General features: G+C 47.9%; 1 protein-coding gene across 1 annotated transcript; it reads left to right on the forward strand.

The window, feature by feature from the left end:
• The first annotated feature begins 16,437 nt into the window (after positions 1 to 16,437).
• Positions 16,438 to 18,306, forward strand: EGR4 (early growth response 4). Its single transcript, XM_040622843.1, has 2 exons — positions 16,438 to 16,588; positions 16,988 to 18,306. The coding sequence occupies exons 1-2, from the start codon at positions 16,453 to 16,455 to the stop codon at positions 18,304 to 18,306; spliced, it is 1,455 nt and encodes a 484-aa protein (XP_040478777.1). The 5' UTR covers positions 16,438 to 16,452.
• Positions 18,307 to 18,976: the final 670 nt, after the last annotated feature.

Genomic DNA, 18,976 nt, shown 5'->3' on the forward strand with positions numbered 1-18,976 from the left:
GAATCTGTTAATGCTTTTTAGTTCTACAGCAAAGATGAAGCACACCCCAGCACGGACCCCATCCTGGCAGGAGGGGGAGGGTGTCAGCCATCGGAAAGCAGGTGTCCTTGGTCATGAGGGGCCCTGTAGGAGAGCAGGAGTGAGCAGGGAACCATCACTCTTGACCCCACCATTCCCACCATTCTTTAATTCTCTACGATAGGGAGAGAGGAAATACTTTCAATCACAGGTTTCAGTCCCTCTTCTTCCCACCCACATTCCCATCTCCTCCAGCCCCTCCCTGAAAGCTGACACCCCAAAGAAGAGAGTCTGGATACTCCTACTGCTCTGGAGAAGGGCTCAGCCTCTGATAACACAAGAGACATGAGGCTCTTCTGGAAGGCAGCAGAGCCACCAGGCAGCTCAGGAGCTCCGAGGCAAAGGTGCTGGCAGCAGGCAGCCCGCAGCCTAAATATGGAGCTGCCAGGCAAATGACTGTTTCCAGGGTGAGCTGACACAGCCCTTCAGGAAACGAGCAACTCAGAACTTAGCAACGTAATTGAAGCCTGCCAGGCTCACCTCTCACACCTCCACCCCCCAGCCCAGCTCCTGTTCTGTGTGGGGCTGCTTGGAGGATTTTCTGCTGGTGCCCAATAGCTGGGTGAATTCTGCTCACATGTGTTTCCCAAACAGCCCTGGAGCGAACCCGGCTCTTCCACGGGGGTGGGGGGTGGGGGCTCAACAACAGGGCTTCGGTGGTGGAAATAATAGCCACCCAGTGGAGACAGGAACATGAGAGTGGAAGGAGACAGCACAAAGGCACCATCCAGGGAAGTGAAACGGCCCAGATTATCCCATTTGGAAATGGAAAATGTGTGCTTGGGATGATTACTGGCTCTCCTCTTAATCACTGTAATTAAAACTAAGCAATCCAAAGACAAACGGTAGAGTAAACAAGATCCGTTAATAAATCCAGTACTGACAGGATGCATTTATGAAGATACAGTGGGTTCCTGGGTCCTTGAGAAAACTTGCCCACAGCAATTCCCAGAACACTTCCTACTTTAACCTGCATGATGGCAAAATGGCCTCCACAAGGAGTACCTCAGTGGGGCTCTGTTCTCTCCTCTCCAGAATGATGACCCCATTGTGATGGCCACAAGAGCAAGGAAAGACCTGGATATAGGGAGCCAAGTCCAAAAATATTTGCTTTGAGAGAAATCTAAAATTAACATGGAGAAGAAATGGTTAAGAGAGACCTATTGAGGGAAAGAGAGAGAGAGATAATGAGAAAGAGAGAGAGAGAGAGTTTGACCAGAGAGATGGGACGGACCTCCAAAGCCAGGATGTGGCAGGGTTACCAGCGCCAGCCCTGAAAGGTAATCCTGGTCGCACAGGGCCTTTGAAGAGAGACACCTGTCTAGGGCCGGAACCCACGTTGAACTGACCTCCAGTCACTCTTTTTTCCTTCTCATTTTAACAAAGATATATTTGATTTGGGGGTGCCTGGGTGGCACAGCGGTTAAGCGTCTGCCTTCAGCTCAGGGCGTGATCCCGGCGTTCTGGGATCGAGCCCCACATCAGGCTCCTCCGCTATGAGCCTGCTTCTTCCTCTCCCACTCCCCCTGCTTGTGTTCCCTCTCTCGCTGGCTGTCTCTATCTCTGTCGAATAAATAAATAAAATCTTAAAAAAAAAAGATATATTTGATTTAATAGACTTTTGTGTCAGTGCTATTTAAACATACTTTGTTGTCTTGATGTGGGCTCTTCTTTTTCTAGCCTTATGCTTATTTTATTGCTTCTTTTTCCAATTCTCAGTCTTCTCATTCTACCTTCTCACTATTACTCCCCCTTACCTTCACATCCTAGGTGTTAAACTTTATTCTTTAGAAAATTATTTGCTTCTATATTGTAGCTTTCCTATTCACACTTTTGAATCTTTAAAAAATCTGCCTTTTCTTTATTTTTTGTACATTCCTTTAAAATGTTACTTGTTTAGGTATTTACAGATTTAATACTTTCTATTGCATTTAGTTTTAGCTCAATGTTTTATGCTTAAGGCTTTTTTTAAAAAGCTATTATTAACTGTATCAATTATGTTTCAGAGCAGGAATGTGGCAGATTGTACTTCCTAAAAAAGGCCACAATATTTTCATCCCACATGCTCTTCCAGAACTTTGTCGCTCTTCCATCAAGAAGAGGCATCTAAGTCCCCTTGCCTTGAACCTGGGTGAGTCTTTGTGACTGTCTTCACTACTAGAGTATGGTAGAAGTGATGCTGTGGGACTTCTGATCACACACACACACACACACACACACACACACACACACACACACTTGACCTCAGAGCCCAGCCACGATGCAGTGAGGAGAGGCCCCGGAAGCAAGGAACTCAGCTGGCAGCCAGCATCACTTTGCCCTCTTGGAAGTAGACGTCCAGCCTTCAGGACAGCCCCTCCAATTTATAAGGCATAGAACAGACATGAGCTTTCCTGGCCAAGCCTTGCTGGAATCACAGATTTGTGAGCCAGATAAATGATTGTTGCCATTTTAAACCACTAAGCTTTGAGGGGTTTGTCATGTAGCAATAAAATTACCGAAACAAAGAAATAGAAACTACCTGAGGTATTTTAAAGAGGAAGAGGGAAGAGGCTTATTAGAGGATATTGGGTACTTACAAAATGTGGGGAAGGGCTGGAATGAATCTCAGAATGTAAATTATTGAACTCCAAAGCATGCTGCAATAGACAGACTCCAGGAAGGAACTAGGAAGTGCCCACTGGCCAACACAACCCCCTTTCAACACCTGAGAAGCCAGGGAGGGAGTGGACCCGGGAGCACTGTTGTGGGAAAACATGGTGTCTCCTTGACGTGACTTGGCAGCAGAAAAACGACCTAAAGAGGGAGGAAGATGACTTCTGCCCCACGCCGGCCTTCCAAATCTCACAGCACTACTCGGCAGTACCTAACTGGCCTTCTGAATGCTAGCTGCAAAGAAGTCTGAGAACTGTAGTTTTCAGCTTCGTAGCCTCTGCAATGGAGGGAAGCCCTTGGGAACAAGGTGAGGGAGAGATTGAGGAATCAGCCCAAAGTAGCCACATGGACCACCTGCCCAACTGATGACATCAGTGTTTACCTTTTCAAACTTTTTATTTCGTTTTCATCTCCTTTTCTTCTCTCCTCCATCTTTACTACGGTGCCCCTCATGATTGCACAGAGGAGCGCACAGCCACCATGCAGGGGCAAGCGGAGCCTTCTGCGCCCAGATGCCCCTGCAGGACCCATCTGGCCTCTCCTAATGAATAACATCAATATTTTCATACTCACAAAAAGGTAATGGGCTGGACATCTGTACTGTCCTGCAATTTTTGTTATGTTATAATGTATCAAAACACCTAACAGTATGTGTGATATGTATTATATATAACAGTACATATATGAGATATACGATCTCATTTTTAACAGCTACAAGTGTTTTCAGTGGCAAGAATTACTGTAATTATTGAACTGAGCTTCTCCTGATTGACATATAATTTGTTTCAAAGTTTTTCCATTATAATCAATGCTATAAGGAATCTTCACATCTACATTGTGGGAAGTTTTTTTGGAATAGATTCTGGAAGTGTAGCTGTTGAATCAAAGAGAATTCCTATTGTTTTTCTTTATGTTTAAATGCGTTCTTATTGTTTAAAAATTCAAACAAGGGGTTATGTAAGATGAAATACAGAAATCCCCCCACATACACTTCCCCAGAGTCACTCAACAGTTTAATAAATGCCCTTCGAGGTCTTCGTCTCTACATTGACAAGTACACATAATTGTTTTTCAAAAAATGGGATCATTTTCTGTTTATTGTTTTGTGTCGCTTTTAAACATAACATTATAATAAAATAAAATGTGTAATAATAAGCATTATCATAAACAACTCTTTCTGTTTAGATACACCTCATTCTTTTTTTGCCACCAATGCTATTGGTGGAATATTATTAACCTTTTAAACTTTTGCTTACCCGAAAGGTAAAACTCTCCATCTCTTATATCTTGTTTGATTTGCATTTATTTTACAAGCAATGAGATTGAACATCTTTTTATCTCTTTATCATTTGTATTTTTCCTTTTTTATGACTATTGCCTGTCAAAACTTCTGGCTATTTTTCTATTGATTTGTTTGTCTCTTTAAGTTATTCGTAGATACTCTTCCAATATTAAGCCATGTCTATTATATGTAGAGAGATTTTTTTTTCTCCTAAACGGTACTTTGTTTTAAATTTCATTATGGCTTTTGTCAAACAGCATTTAAGGGGATCCTGGGTGGCTCAGTCAGTTAAGTGTCTGCCTTCAGCTCAGGTCATGATCCTGGGGTCCTGGGATCAAGTCCCACATCCAGCTCCCTGCTCAGCGGGCAGCCTGCTTCTCCCTCTCCTTCAGCTGCTCTCCCTGCTTGTGCTCTCTCTCTCTCTCTATGTCAAATAAATAAAATCTTTAACAAAGAAAACATTTAAAATTTTCACAAACTTGATCTTTTTAAAAAAGATTTTATTTATTTATTTGAGAGAGAGAGAGCACACAAGCATGCTCGTGAGCAGGAGAAGGGGCAGAGGGGAGAGGGAGAGGGAGAGAATCCCAAGCAGACTCCCCACTGAGCACAGAGTCTGATGCAGGGCTGGTTCTCACGACCTTGAGATCATAACCTGAACCAAAATGAAGAGTCTGACGCTTAACCGACTGAGCCACCCAGGTGCCCCCAAATTATAGAATTTTTAAAATTCTGCTTTGTTTTCTTTATCTTCTACATTTCATTTCCTGACTCACTGTTGCTGATATATAGAAAAATTTGATTTTTATATGTTGACTTCTCATCAAGAAACTTTTATAAGATCTCTTATGATTTCTCATAATTAATCTGTTTCTTTCTTTAGATTTTTCCCTGTACATAATCATATCATCTGTGCATTTTTATTGGAACTGCATTAAATTTACAGATTAATTTGGAGAGAACCGACTAGCAGCTGTGGAGTCCCCCTTCAAGAAAGGACGTGTCACCCAGCTGCAAGGCGTGAGTCAGAGCGGAGCCTCCAGCTGTTAGCACCTTTCAGGCTCACCTCGGCTTTCAAACCAAGGCCATGATTTTCCAGGAAGGCCATCACCAGTGACTGAGTACAGAGGAAGTACTATGGGACAGGCCATTTCTTCTCAGTGCAAGATTTTTCTAATGGGCAATTTTTGCCCTGAAATTCATCACTGGGTTGCCTGAGACTTTATCAGATGTACATTGCAGGCTGAGGCTCTCCTGCCCAATCCTGCTTTTTTTTTTTTTTTTAAAGATTTTATTTATTTATTCGACAGAGATAGAGACAGCCAGAGAGAGAGGGAACACAAGCAGGGGGAGTGGGAGAGGAAGAAGCAGGCTCATAGCAGAGGAGCCTGATGTGGGGCTCGATCCCACAGCACCGGGATCACGCCCTGAGCCGAAGGCAGACGCTTAACCGCTGTGCCACCCAGGCGCCCCCCAATCCTGCTTTTATCTCTGACATGTATCTCTTCCAAATATGCCCCTTGCACCCCTGACTCCATCTCAATGTCTGCTTCACAGAAAACCCACTGACACTGAAACATTGACATATTTATAATATGAGCCTTTCCATCCAAGAAAACATATCTCCTCACTTAGTCATATTTTTAATGCTCTTCAGGAAAATTTTATAATTTTCTTCCTATTCATCTTGCACAGTTTTCAATTTATTATTAAATTGTTCAAAGTTTTTTTTTTTTTTTTGCTTAAGTAAATGAGAGCTCTTATTCATACTCTTCATGTATTTTAAAGCTATGTAGTAGGTCATATGGGTTTATAACTGTTCTATCTTTTCATTATCATTCATTTCTAAGTCATTTTTCTTTTCTTCCTTTTTTTTAAGGTTTATTTATTTATCTTAGAGCGATAGAGTGGAAGGGAAGGGGCAGAAGGAGAAGAGAATCTTTTTTTTTTTTATAGATTTTATTTATTTATTTGACAGAGAGAGAGAGAGAGACAGTGAGAGAGGGAACACAAGCAGGGGGAGTGGGAAAGGAAGAAACAGGCTCCCAGCAGAGGAGGGAGCCTGATGTGGGGCTCGATCCCAGGACCCTGGGATCATGCCCTGAGCCGAAGGCAGACGCTTAACAACGGAGCCACCCAGGGGCCCCGGGAGAAAAGAATCTTAACCAAACTCTGCACTGAGCGTGGAGCCTGATGCAGGGCTGGATCTCACAACCCTGAGATCACGACCTGAGCCAAAACCAAGAGTCAAACGCTTAAACGACTGCACAACCCTGGTGCCCCTAACTCATTTTTCTTTTGGCTTTCTCAAAACAAACAAACATAAATGCAAACAACAACAACAACAATAACAAAAACCTACTTCCACCACTGGGAGAATGGATAAATAAACTATGGTATATTCAAACAATGGACTATTAATCAGCGATTTAAAAACAAAAAAAGAACAAACTGCTGATACATGTGAAATGGAGCGAATAAACTTACAGACTTTGTGTTGAGCCAAAGTAGCCAGACTCAAAAAGTACATACTGAATTATTCCATGTATATGAAATGCAAGAACAGGCAAAACTAATCAATAGGGATAACACTGAAAAATGTGGTTACCTTGGGGTGCCTGGGAGGCTCAGTTGGTTGAGCACTCCTACTCTTGGTTTCAGCTCAGGTCATGCTCTCAGAGTTGTGAGATAGAGCCCTGCGTGGGGCTTACTGCTCAGCGTGGAGTCTACTTGGGATTCTTCCCCCTTTCCTCTCCCTCCCCCTCTGCTCCTACCCCTGCTCACTCTCTGTCTCTCTACTTAATTAATTAATTTAATTAATTAAAAAACAAAAGTAGTTACTTCAAAGAGGGGGTGTCTGTAGACTGGAAATGGGCACAAAGGAACTTTCTGGGGGATGTAAATGTTCTCCACCTTGATTTGGGTAAAAAGTCATCAAACTGTACACTTAAGATTTGCTCCTTTTAGTGTATGTAAATTATAGCTCCATAAATAAAACACAGTGTGTTTGGTTGGAGGACTCCGCTTTTCATGCTGGTTCTCTACCTAAGTAAATGACTACCCCAATGTCGAACCCAGAATCTGAGAGTCAAGCCTGATTCCTTCCTCTCCCTTCTGCCCCATACATAGCTAATCACCCACGTATGTCCATCATATACCAGCTCCTAACTGCTGTTGACTCTGAAACTCTCTCTTTTCTTGTTACTACCACTGGGGCTCAGGCCTCAGGACCTTCTCTCACCTGATTTGCTGCAGTACCCTAATTGATCTCCCCTCCAGGTCACCTTCCATAAGGTAGACAGACTGGTCTTCCTAAATTAAAAACTGCATGTCCTACACAGCTTAAACCACTTCACAGACATCTTAGCGCCCTCCTCAGGGTACAGTCCAGATGCCTAAACGTGCTTTAAAAGGTCCTCCGTGACCCTGAGCTTGCCCCTCTCACCCACCTGGCTCTACTTCTCCTTCCTTTCTAGCTTCTTTTACTCCTTATGCTCCAGCCATCATGGACTCCCTGAAGTTCCCTGAATTCTCTCTCCCCCAATCCTCTCTCTCTCCCCAGCCTTTTGCCTAGAGCATTCTCCCCACAGCCTGTCCTTTCTTCATGGCTAACTTTTACTCAACTTTCTGGTCTCAAATGAAATGTTGCTTCCTCAAGGGAAGCCTCCCCTGAAATTCTGGAGTTTTTTTGTTTATTTAAGATTTTATTTATTTATTTATTTATTTATTTGAGAGAGAGAGAGAGAGAGCATGTACACAAATAGGGGGAGGAGCAGAGGGAGAGGGACAAGCAGACTCCGTGCTGAGCATGGAGCCCGACATGGGGCTCTATCCTATGACCCTGAGATCATGACCTGAGCCGAAATCAAGAGTCAGATGCTTAACAGGCCGAGCCACCCAGTGGCCCCAAACCCTGAAATTCTTAACTAGATAACTATCTGCTGCTTCACTGTATGATCTCAAACCATCTTGTCCTTCCCCCTGTCACATGCATCACAATTTTCTGTAATAATTTCTTCCAGTGACTGATACATTAATCCCTCAATAAAGATTTATATGAATAATAAGTGAATACATGAGAGCAAAATTGGGGGTGGGGGGAAGCTAGTCACAAGATTCTGATCATGGTGCCCAGTCCCACCTGCATATGAAGAAGTACCTAGAAAATAGGGAGCACAATTGGGGTGGGCAGGGTTATCCACTACTTCTTAACTGGACTTACTGCATCTCACATCATCTCTCAGTTTTACAGTAAGTGCTTGTCCTTCAACTGCCTAATTTGTTGATTCTAGCTTTTAATCCTCAGACTGCAGGTGAACAAATAACATACCCCCTTTTCACAGGTGAGAAAAATGCAAGCACAGAAAGCATTAGTAATGCATTCAAAGTCACAGAACAAGCTAACAGCAGAGCTGGGTTGGTATCGGTTCCCCAGACTCCCAGGCTTGAGGTCGCTACTCCATAATGGGATTCTCTGTGACCCAGTAGGTCATGAGTCCCCAGTCTGGCCTTTATGGGAACTGGTGTTCAGAAATCCTGTTGAAGCTCCTTTCATTCCCTCCCTACCCTGTACCAGAAACCTGCTGCAGATCATCGTAAAGCCCCTTCTGCTCTGGGCCCCTGCTTGCTGCTGCCTGGGAGGGGGACCCCTGCAGCCCTCCCCCTCATGCCCCGACTGAGTATAGGTCCCTGCTGGAGTCTTCACATGGCACACCACATGAATGTGTGGGACCCACTGGTTGCCAAGCCGAATATGGCTCCAGATTATTCTAGGAAATAAATACATTGTTTTGCTCTGGATTGCAGGAATTGCTAATTAGGGATTTTTATTTTGGGCAGTGTTCCTTGGAGCTGGCAGACAGATGGAGTAGGCGACTTGCTCCAGGGGCACTGTGAAGTAGAGGGAACTATCCATTTCTGCCCCTGTTATGAGAACATGCCAGAGCCCACTGCTGCGTAGCTCCTGCCCTCAGGGCCTGAGGCAGAGGCCTCTTGGAAGCCCTTCTGGCTCCCAGTGGTTTCCTCTTCTTTGGAAAAGACCGTCAAAACACAAGCACAAGCCCCTTGTGGTCTTATCAGCCGTATATCACCCTGCCCCCTAGCAAGATAATTTTCCTAGGGAGGACAGCAGGGGTCTTTCCTGGGATTTCTTACCTGGAACTGAGCACAAGAATCCATTTATCACAGCAGGCTGACATGGAGAACGCCGAATTTGCTCGTGGCCAGCTTTTCAGTCAGTGAGAGAAAAGAAAAAAGAGTTGAGAGCATTTGAAAATCCTTAGCCCCTGGTTCCACTAGTTCATGATATGCAGCTGTATCTCTACCCCCTTCTCTGCTGGTTAGTTGGTTGGTTGGTTGGTTGATTGACACGCCTTTGGATTCTGCGAGCTGGTAAATTCCACTTTGGGGGGGGTAATTAATTTATTTGGCCTAAACTAATTCAGGTTGCATTTCTGTCACTTGCAACCAAAAGGCTGGCCTACTGGTGGTCGTCAGGGTTTGGGGACACACAGAAGACTCGGGCTATGGCTCAGTGGCCCATCTGTGGCTAAACTGCCTGGGTATTTTGGACTTTTGCTGTCAGATCCCAGTACATTGACCAATCTACTTTAAAGCAGTTTAAAGAGAACTCTTGTGAGATGGGGGAGGAGAGAGGATAGAAGACAATGAGATGAAGTCAGGTGAGAGGAATCAGAAGAGGCCAGGGAGGAGAGAAATACACAGGGGAGGCGCAGCAGGCTTGTTTCTGATTCTAATTCTGTTCTAGAGTTATAGCCTCTCAGTCCATGTTAGCCTCTTTTTCACCTTCTCAACTCATGAATTGAAAATCAATGCTCTGGGGGCGCCTGGGTGGCACAGCAGTTGGGTGTCTGCCTTCGGCTCAGGGCATGATCCCGGCATTATGGGATCGAGCCCCACATCAGGCTCCTCTGCTGTGGGCCTGCTTCTTTCTCTCCCACTCCCCCTGCTTGTGTTCCCTCTCTCGCTGGCTGTCTCTCTCTCTGTCAAATAAATAAATAAAATCTTAAAAAAAAAAAAAAAAGAAAATCAATACTCTGAACCTAATCAAATAAGAACATCTATTAACATTCAAGGCCATCAGTGCCCACAAAGTGGGAACCAGACTTAGATATGAAGGGGTGGTGGAAGGATGATTTCAAATCCCAGGGTGGGCAGCAGTGTGGAGAAGTCACTGAGTCCACTCCCCCTGCCTCTGACCCTTCCAGAACCCATCCCAATCACACCCCTCCGTCCAATGTTGGACTTCGCCCAAGGAAGGAGGTAGAATGGAAGAGAGGAGAAAGAATAACCTCCCTCTCTCCTGTGAGAGAACAGCTAGAAGTGCCTTGGAAGAGTTAGGAATCTTTCCCTAAATGGTCCACAGCCACCTTGCTCTCCTCTTCTCTACCTCCCCCATGACCCAAACCAGAAAGAACAAAAAGAAGGAGGGTACAGAAGCCCCCACACCCCACACCCCACTCTGGTCAATATCAGAACAGCCTCATCCCGGCTCCCCATTGTGAGGATGTGAAGAGCATTAGGAAGGTTCCCCTGGATCACAGAAAAAGAAATACCAAGGCCCTGTGGAAAGATTCTGAGAATATTTACAATGCAAATTAAATTTACAATGCAAATTAAAATATCTCTGGGATACCTCTGTGCTTACCAGTTGACCCTCATCCTGTTGTCTGGCTCCAAAATCGAAACAATTGTCTTAGAGGAACATTTGACCTTATATAATTTTGAATGTTTGTACCTTTGACTTAGGAATCCCAGGCTTTGGAATCTAGCCTATGGTTTTCTGTAGGTTCAGATGCTGGCACCATCATTTACTAACCTTGGTTTTTTGTTTTTTGGTTTTTTTTAAGATTTTATTTATTTATTTATTTGACAGAGAGACAGCCAGTGAGAGAGGGAACACAAGCAGGGGGAGTGGGAGAGGAAGAAGCAGGCTCCTAGTGGAGGAGCCTGATGTGGGGCTCGATCCCAAAGCACCGGGATCACACCCTGAGGCAGATGCTTAATGACTGCGCCACCCAGGCACCCCTCATTTACTAACCTTGTAAGCTTAGGCAAGTTTCTTGACCTTGGGGAGAAGATGGGGGCCTCAATTTCCCCATCTATGAAATAGAGATAATAACAGTCCTCATCAAGTTGTGAGGATTAAATGGTGAGTGTAGGTAAAACTCTCAATACCTGGTGAGTAGTGCCCATAGTCAGTGCTATACAAATGTTAACTAGCATACTTAGTATTATCAGCCCCATCAGTGCACCAAGTTCACATAGGAGGCGCAGCCAGATTCTTTGTATCATAGTGAAAAACAGGCAACTATAGAGTTAAAAACTTATGTACATGTACATAATGGAATACTCCGGAGCAGATGTTAACAACACTATAGATTAATCTGTATCAAGATGGGGAAAAGAAATAGCGTTCAAGGGATAATGTTAATTACAAGAGTATGTATAGTGTGACACCACTAGTATAAATGATGATGATGGTGGTGCTACAGTTGAATAGATGAACGTTGAATGAATATGCATGAAGAAAAATCTATAGGAATCAAGTTGAAACTATTTAAATGTATATATCTGGGTATAGAATTGGGAGACATACTTTCATTTTAACATGTTTATTTTTTTCCAACAAGCCTATGTTACGTTTGTGGGCATCGAAAAAATAATAAAGACAGAAACCATAAACCAATGCCTGGCCATGGGCAGGGAAGAGGGAGGGAACAGAGAAGGACCCTGATGTGGGTCCCTTGCCTCAGGGACAGATGATCAGACTCCTTCTGTCCTAGTGGTCAGTGTAGCCTAAGGGGCACTGCAGGGGTCTTAGGGAGGGGTGTTGTGTTCTGCAAAGGTGGTAGTTGGAGGCAAAATTCATCTCTGCGGCAGCCTCATTGGCCTTATTCCTGGTTAGTCTGATGGCTGGATCCTGCCTCTGTCCCTGCTTTTAAATAAATCTCTTAGGAAGAGAAAAAGAGAGTGAGTGGAAAGGGAGGGTGGGGGGAGAAGAAAGGGGAGGAAGGAGGGAGAGAAGAGAGGCAGAGAGGAAAGAGAAGGGTGAGAGATGCTGTGTCCCTGCATCTCCATGGCCCCAGGAAGTGGGACGTGGAGCTGCTCTTCAGCTCTGTCAGGAGTCGCCATGGAGACTGAGTGCTGGCCTCTCCATGATTAATACTCTGAGGCAGCTGTCTTCTTGGAGTCTTTTTAAATATATACACTATTATTTGAACACAATGATATTTAGAGCAGAAAGATCAAGGTGGGAGGTGGAGGAGGGGGCAGTAGCATTACCAGAATGATGACAGGGGCTGGGCCCTTCCCAGAAGAGAGAGAAGGGAGGCTCACTCCTCCCCAGCCCCCTCTCCTCCCTCCTTCCGCCCTGGATCCAGAGCTTCCAGTCTTCCCCACTGCAGCATCAGCAGCAGTGTCCCAAGGGCCTGCGCAGCGCCTGGCACACGGCTGTGCTCAATGAACATTTGATGAATGAATTTTTCATTCATTAATTCATTCAGTAATTGCCCGTTTGATGCTTGTCCAGAAGATAAACTCTCCTTCCCCAACCTTTTCCGGTGGAAATTGGAAATTTCCTCTCACCCTCCCCAAGGCCACGTGCACATGCATGAGCACGCACACACACACACACACACACACATACACACACACTCCCACCAACACCAACTTCCCAAGGACCTTGCATGTGCTCCTCATCAGCACATGTCTGATGTGACCCACGGTGTTTCTATCCACGGTGGTCACTCCAGGGAATCCTTGCAGGGAAGGACATTAGCCAGATGGAATTTGACTTCATACCCTACTTGAAAAGCTGGAGGGAGGTCCTCCATCTTAGCCATCCCTGAGTGAATCCTTTTGTCAAATGAATAATCTTTTCCTAAATTATCTTGTGGAGTAGACTAGACTGGGCTTGACTCTCAGTCCCACCACTGAATAGAAGTGTGATCTTGAGGGGTGCCTGGGTGGCTCAGTTGGTTAAGCGTCTGCCTTCAGCTCAGGGTCCTGGGATCGAGCCCTGCATTGGGTTCCCTGCTCAGCCAGGGAGTGTGCCTCTCCCTCTCCCTCTGCCTGCCACTCCCCCTGCTTGTGCTCTCTCTCTGTCAAATAAATAAATAAAACCTTTTAAAAAAAATAATAAAATAAAATAAACCAAATCTTTAAAAAAAAGTGTGGTCTTGAGCAAGTTATTTAACCTTATCTAGTATGTTTTTTCATCTGTGAAATAGGTTTTGTGTTTTTATATTTAAAGCGTGAATTAAAGTAGAACTCATAGGTCTAAGCTCCTCTTTCTTCCATCCCCTCCCAAAGACCTTAATTCTTTCTGGGCCCAGAATCTCTTTTAGAGCTGTTAAAATTTAGGGATAAGAGGGACTGAGCTGGGAAAGGCTATAAAATGCCCTTTCTCTTTATATTACCTCCTCCTCCTCAAGGAACCAAATGCAGATGCAATTGCCCTCCAGAGCTAACCACCCCATGTGGGAGGGTGTGTGCATGTGTGTCCAGTGACGGTGAGTGGCTCAGAGCACGAGCTGTGTTCCCCATTTCCTCTTCTACTCATTCTTCCCTCTGCAGCTCTGCCCCCCAGACCTGGCCTGTAACAAGAAGAAGTTGGGGTGACTGGGACCCTTGTCTTAACACAGACCTAGCCCAACAGCCCTTGGCAGAGAGCAGCAAAGCCCTGGGAACTTGCCAAAGGAGTAGGGGAATTATCTATGACTAAGAAGGAGGAGGAATGCTGTGGCAGAGGGAAGAACAGCAGAAGGGATGGGGAACCTGGGGCTGGCCAATCTGGCCCGACGGGGCAACCTGGGGAGCCCTGGACACCGGCCTAGCCAAACCCCTCCACTCCTCCTCCCTCCCAGGCAGCAAGATGCCAGAATGGATTTGAGACATGTGTGCCCTGCGTGTCTGGTGTGGGCTCACCTGGCCTTGGCGATGCATTTGGATTACAGTCAATCCCCAGGTCTGAAATAGAGTATAATGGAAATAATGCTCTGTGTGTTTAATCCTTACAGACATGTGCTGGGTTTCTTCATTTCCTACATGCAAACATATGTGCAGCTAACATAGAATTATTACATCTGTGGCATTTGTTAGGACATGTTGCACATGCATGACTCTTGAAAAGCTTTGTATGATTTCCAGACGAGGGGAGAAGATGAATGCAACCATATCAACACAGGTTTTGCAGGTGATTCTGTGATGACATATTCTGTGAACACACTTATAGGGTCATTGCAGGGTGGGGTTGGGGCAGCTAGGGATGGAGATAGGTCTTAGGGTCCTGGTAGACTCAAAACCAAAATCTACCTTCTGGCCCTTAGTAAGCATTTAAGGAATGAATACTGTGTGAATTAACACTGAGAAAATGAGTGAATGAATTTTTGGATAACGGATGTAGGATAAAAGGCCTGAGAATTTGGTGGGGTTGGGGCATTCTAGGCATCCTCTCTAAAAGGAGAGTACCAGTGGGCAAGGGAGGCTGGGAGTTACACTGCCAATCATGCTGTAGCCCATCACCCCTGAATGGCTTTGTTCCCATTCCTAGGAAAGCAGAGAAAGAAAAGGGAACCCCAGCTCTGCCCTCCCCACTTTCCAGCTCCCAGAATCCCAAGAATTGATGTTCTTTGTAAAGAAAAACATGCTATCCTATGTATTTATTTAATCCCCTAATTTTGTTCCAGAAAGGAGATAAGTGATTATAACATAGAATAAAACGAAAGATTTTTAAAGAGAATGAGAAAGTAAGATGGAAGGGAAACCACAGCGGAAGAGAGACGAGATCAGGAGAGCAGGCAGTCTTCTTTGCTAGGATTGACTGACCTGCTGCAGCCAAGATTCACAGCCTTCTTAAGGTTAGGGATTTTTTTTTCCATAAGAAGCCCAATTATTCCAGGTGCTGATTCCAGGGAAATATACCCCGTGGATCTCCGTGTGTTGCTGGGAACAACATCCTTAGAGTAAAAGTCATTTATATAAAGGCAGAAAAAAGTCTACAGAACCATCTCATACTCTCTAGGGGAGGGAGGAATGAGCAAGAATTGGCCCTACTTCTATGGAGGACAATTTGCCAGTTCACTATCAAAATTTTACACACCCTTGACCCAGAATTACACTCACTGGAATTTATCCCACAGATATATTCACATTTATATCGTTAAGAAAGTTGGCTACAAAAACATTGGCAAAAACCAAAGGTTGGAAGCTTTCTACATGCTCATGGAGAGGGGACAAACTGACCTCCCTCACAATGGAGTATTATGCAGCCTTAGAAAAGAATGGCTCTTTTTGTTCAGACATGGAGCAATCTCTCAACTATTACAAAGGGGAAAAAACTACATTGCAAGACAGATTGTATGCTTGCATATGCATTATTTTTCTGAAAGAATACACAAGAATCTTAGATGTTCGTACCTCAAGACATAGATGGGTAGGAAAAAGAGACCTTTACTTTTCAGTGTAGAATATACCCTTATGTACTAATTGACTTTTTCTCTCATCACTAACAAGCGTTATCGTCCTTTTTAATTGAATTATTTTTCCTAGAACAAACTAAAGAAAAGAAACTATTAAGAAAATGAAAAAACACACAAGTGGGAGCAAATAGTGAATAATGGCAAGAATCTCTGTAGTTTACTGTGTGCTCATGAAGAGAACTTAATAAGCTCTAACCCAGTTACTCTTTACAGTGAACTTACGAAGTAGATATACATGGCTCCATTTCACAGGTGAGAAAACTGACATTCAGGGAGATTAAATGACACAGGTAGTAAGTGGCAGAGAGAGAATTCGAATCCCTAACTGTGGAATCCCATAGCGCACGGGGCTTTTCCTCGCCGACGGCGGGCCTCTGCCTGCAGGCGAGAAGGGCGCTAAGTGAACGCCCGGCCCCACGCAGCGCGGCACCCCAGCGGGGCGCACCGGCGGCCCCGGCGCGCACGGGGTTCCACGCTCAGGGAGCGCGCGCGCACGCAGCGGCGCGGGCCCGGCGGCGGCGGCGGCGACGTCACAGCCCGAGTTTTCCTTTTCGGGAGTCCCCGGCACACATCCTGTGTCCATGTTTGGGCATTTACGTCACGGCGGCAGGGCCGGGGCCTCCCGAAATGGCAGTGGCCCGGGGAGTCGGAAGCCCTGAGCCAGCGCGACCGCTGCTATATAAGTGGGGGGGCCGCGGATCGGGGGAGCCCGGCAGCGCTTTGGAGAAGCGAGGAGCCGCCGCCCGAGGCCGGTCCCGGCGAGCAAGGGCGCCTCGGCCCCCCGACCCCTTTCCCAGAGGTGAACGCCTGGAGCCAGGAGCCCAGGTGCCTGGGTCTGTGAGGCGCAGGGCACCCCAACTGCTGGCCTCCCCGTCACCCGCGCGCAGCCAAGCCCAGCGGGCGAGGCCCCCGGCGCCCCGCAGCCGCCGCCGCGCCATGCTCCACCTTAGCGAGTTTTCTGGCCCCGACGCGCTTCTGGTCAAGTCCACCGAGGGCTGTTGCGCGGAACCCAGCACCGAATTGTCCCGGCTGCCCGGCAGGGACGCGCCGGCAGCTACCGGCTACCCTGGAGGTAAGGAGAGCCGCGGAGGGTGCTCAGACGGCGGCGCAGCGCGGGGGCGCATAGTGCCTGAGAACAGGCAGGGACTGGGACCATAGAGGTGTGGGGGTAGGGGTGGTAGGAGGCTCGGGGGTCCTGGGGTGTGCACCCCCATTCCCAGCCCTATTGTGCCGCCAGCGCCTCCGCAGGAGCCTGTGGGTTTATCAGGGCGTCCTTTTGCCTGTGCACGTGTGTTTTGCGTGTGCATGTTTGTGTGTGCGTCTTGGGGCGTATGCGGGCTCCTGCTGGATCACAATGTGCAAAAGGCACCTTTATGTGTCAGTACGCTCCAAGGGTTTCGTGGGTAGGCACTTGCAGACTCCGCGGCGCGCCCTTTAATGTGCCCGGAGCTGATTCCTGCTCCCTCCTCAGCAGGCGACTTCTTGAGCTGGGCTTTGAGCAGCTGCGGCGCCGGGGGGGACTTAGCCGATTCCTGCTTCCTGGAGGGGCCTGCACCCACGCCCCCTCCTGGCCTCAGCTACAGCGGTAGCTTCTTCATCCAAGCAGTACCCGAACACCCGCACGACCCGGAGGCACTCTTCAACCTCATGTCGGGCATCCTGGGTCTGGCACCTTTCCCCGGCCCTGAGGCGGCAGCATCCCGGTCGCCGCTGGACGCCTCTTTTTCCGCAGGCCCCGACGCCTTGCTGCCGGGTCCACCGGACCTTTACTCCCCGGATCTGGGCGCTGCCGTCTTCCCAGAGGCGTTCTGGGAGGTCTCACCCTCGGCAGGCGCCCCCTCACAGTGCCTGTATGAGCCTCAGCTCTCCCCGCCCGACGTCAAGCCAGGCCTCCGGGCGCCTCCGGCCTCTCCTGCGCTGGACACTGCCTCGGCCTTCAAAGGCCCCTACGCTCCCTGGGAGCTACTCTCAGCTGGAGCCCCAGCGAGCTGTGGGTCACAGGGAGGCTACCAGGCTGCCCCCGACGCCCGTTTCCCCTCGATGGGGGCCAAGATTGAAGACCTGCTGTCCATCAGCTGCCCGGCGGAGCTGCCGGCCGGTCCCGCCAACAGACTCTACCCCACGGGGTCTTACGACGCTTTCCCGCTGACGGCAGGTGACTTAGGGGAGGTGGCCGAGGGCCTCCCGGGTCTCCTGACCCCTCCTAGTGGGGATGGGGGGAGTAGCGGCGACGGCGGAGAGTTTCTGGCCGGTACTCAGGCTCAGGTTTCTCCCCTGGGCCTCCGCAGCACCGCGGCGGACTTCCCGAAACCTCTGGTGGCTGACATCCCTGGGAGCAGCGGCGTGCCTGAGCCTCCCGGGCCACCGCCGCCGGCCCCCTTCCCCCCGACCAAGGCGCGGCGCAAGGGGCGCCGGGGAGGCAAGTGCAGCGCGCGCTGCTTCTGTCCGCGGCCTCATGCCAAGGCCTTTGCTTGCCCAGTGGAGAGCTGTGTGCGCAGCTTTGCGCGCTCCGACGAGCTCAACCGCCACCTGCGCATCCACACCGGCCACAAGCCCTTCCAGTGCCGCATCTGCCTCCGCAACTTCAGCCGAAGCGACCACCTTACCACACACGTGCGCACTCACACGGGTGAGAAACCCTTTGCCTGCGACGTGTGCGGCCGCCGCTTCGCGCGCAGTGATGAGAAGAAAAGGCACAGCAAGGTGCACCTCAAGCAGAAGGCGCGCGCCGAGGAGCGGCTCAAGGGCCTTGGCTTTTACTCTTTGGGCCTCTCTTTCGCCGCCCTGTGAGGGGGAAATGGGTTTGTAGATTGAGGCGCCGCCGCCCGGCACGAAAGAGGCGACCTGGCCCGCCCGCCCCCCACCCTTTCCGGCACGTCCCGGGGCCGGCCTGTGGCCTCGCTTCCAGTTCCCTTGAAGTGCCCGCCGTTCACGCCTCGTTCAGCACCAGCTCCGTGGACAGCTCCTGCGGTCCCCGGCGCTGACTCCCGCGTCCGCCGCGCTTTAAGGGAAGTCCTCTCAGGCCACCCACTGAGTAGGCACTTCCTTGAGACTCAAGATAGTCTTTTGTAACTGGCTTGGCACACGCCCCACGCCCCTCATTAGACCCCCCCAGAGGCAGGCTGGGGCAGCGCCGAGCCGGTCTCGCGCGGGATTTTGTACAGCAATGTCGTTTCCAGCAGCCATTGGATGTAACGTTTTGCTTTGGGGTTATTTCCTTTTGTTGTTGTTAATTTTTGTAAAGCAGACGCTACTCTCGAGCAGTTGACAAAACTGTTTATTTTTGCAATTAAAATTATTGTGCTAAAAGCTTACTGAATCTGCCATCTAAGCTTCTGACCCATTCCCTCCAGCCACTCCCCCAGGAGCATATGTGTCAGAAAAGAAAGGAGATACTCACCCCAAAGGAATCACTACGCAGCCACAGTCATGCACTATGGCACAAAGTAGGCATTCAATA

This window comes from Ursus maritimus, unplaced genomic scaffold, assembly GCF_017311325.1.
Source record: "Ursus maritimus isolate PB19 unplaced genomic scaffold, ASM1731132v1 scaffold_6, whole genome shotgun sequence".
NCBI classification, from domain to species: domain Eukaryota; kingdom Metazoa; phylum Chordata; class Mammalia; order Carnivora; family Ursidae; genus Ursus; species Ursus maritimus.

Coding starts and splice junctions, on each gene's coding strand:
- EGR4 (XM_040622843.1), top strand. CDS start 16,453: ATGCTCCACCTTAGCGAGTTTTCTGGCCCCGACGCGCTTCTGGTCAAG. Junction 16,589..16,987: donor AGCTACCGGCTACCCTGGAG/GTAAGGAGAGCC, acceptor CTCCCTCCTCAG/CAGGCGACTTCTTGAGCTGG.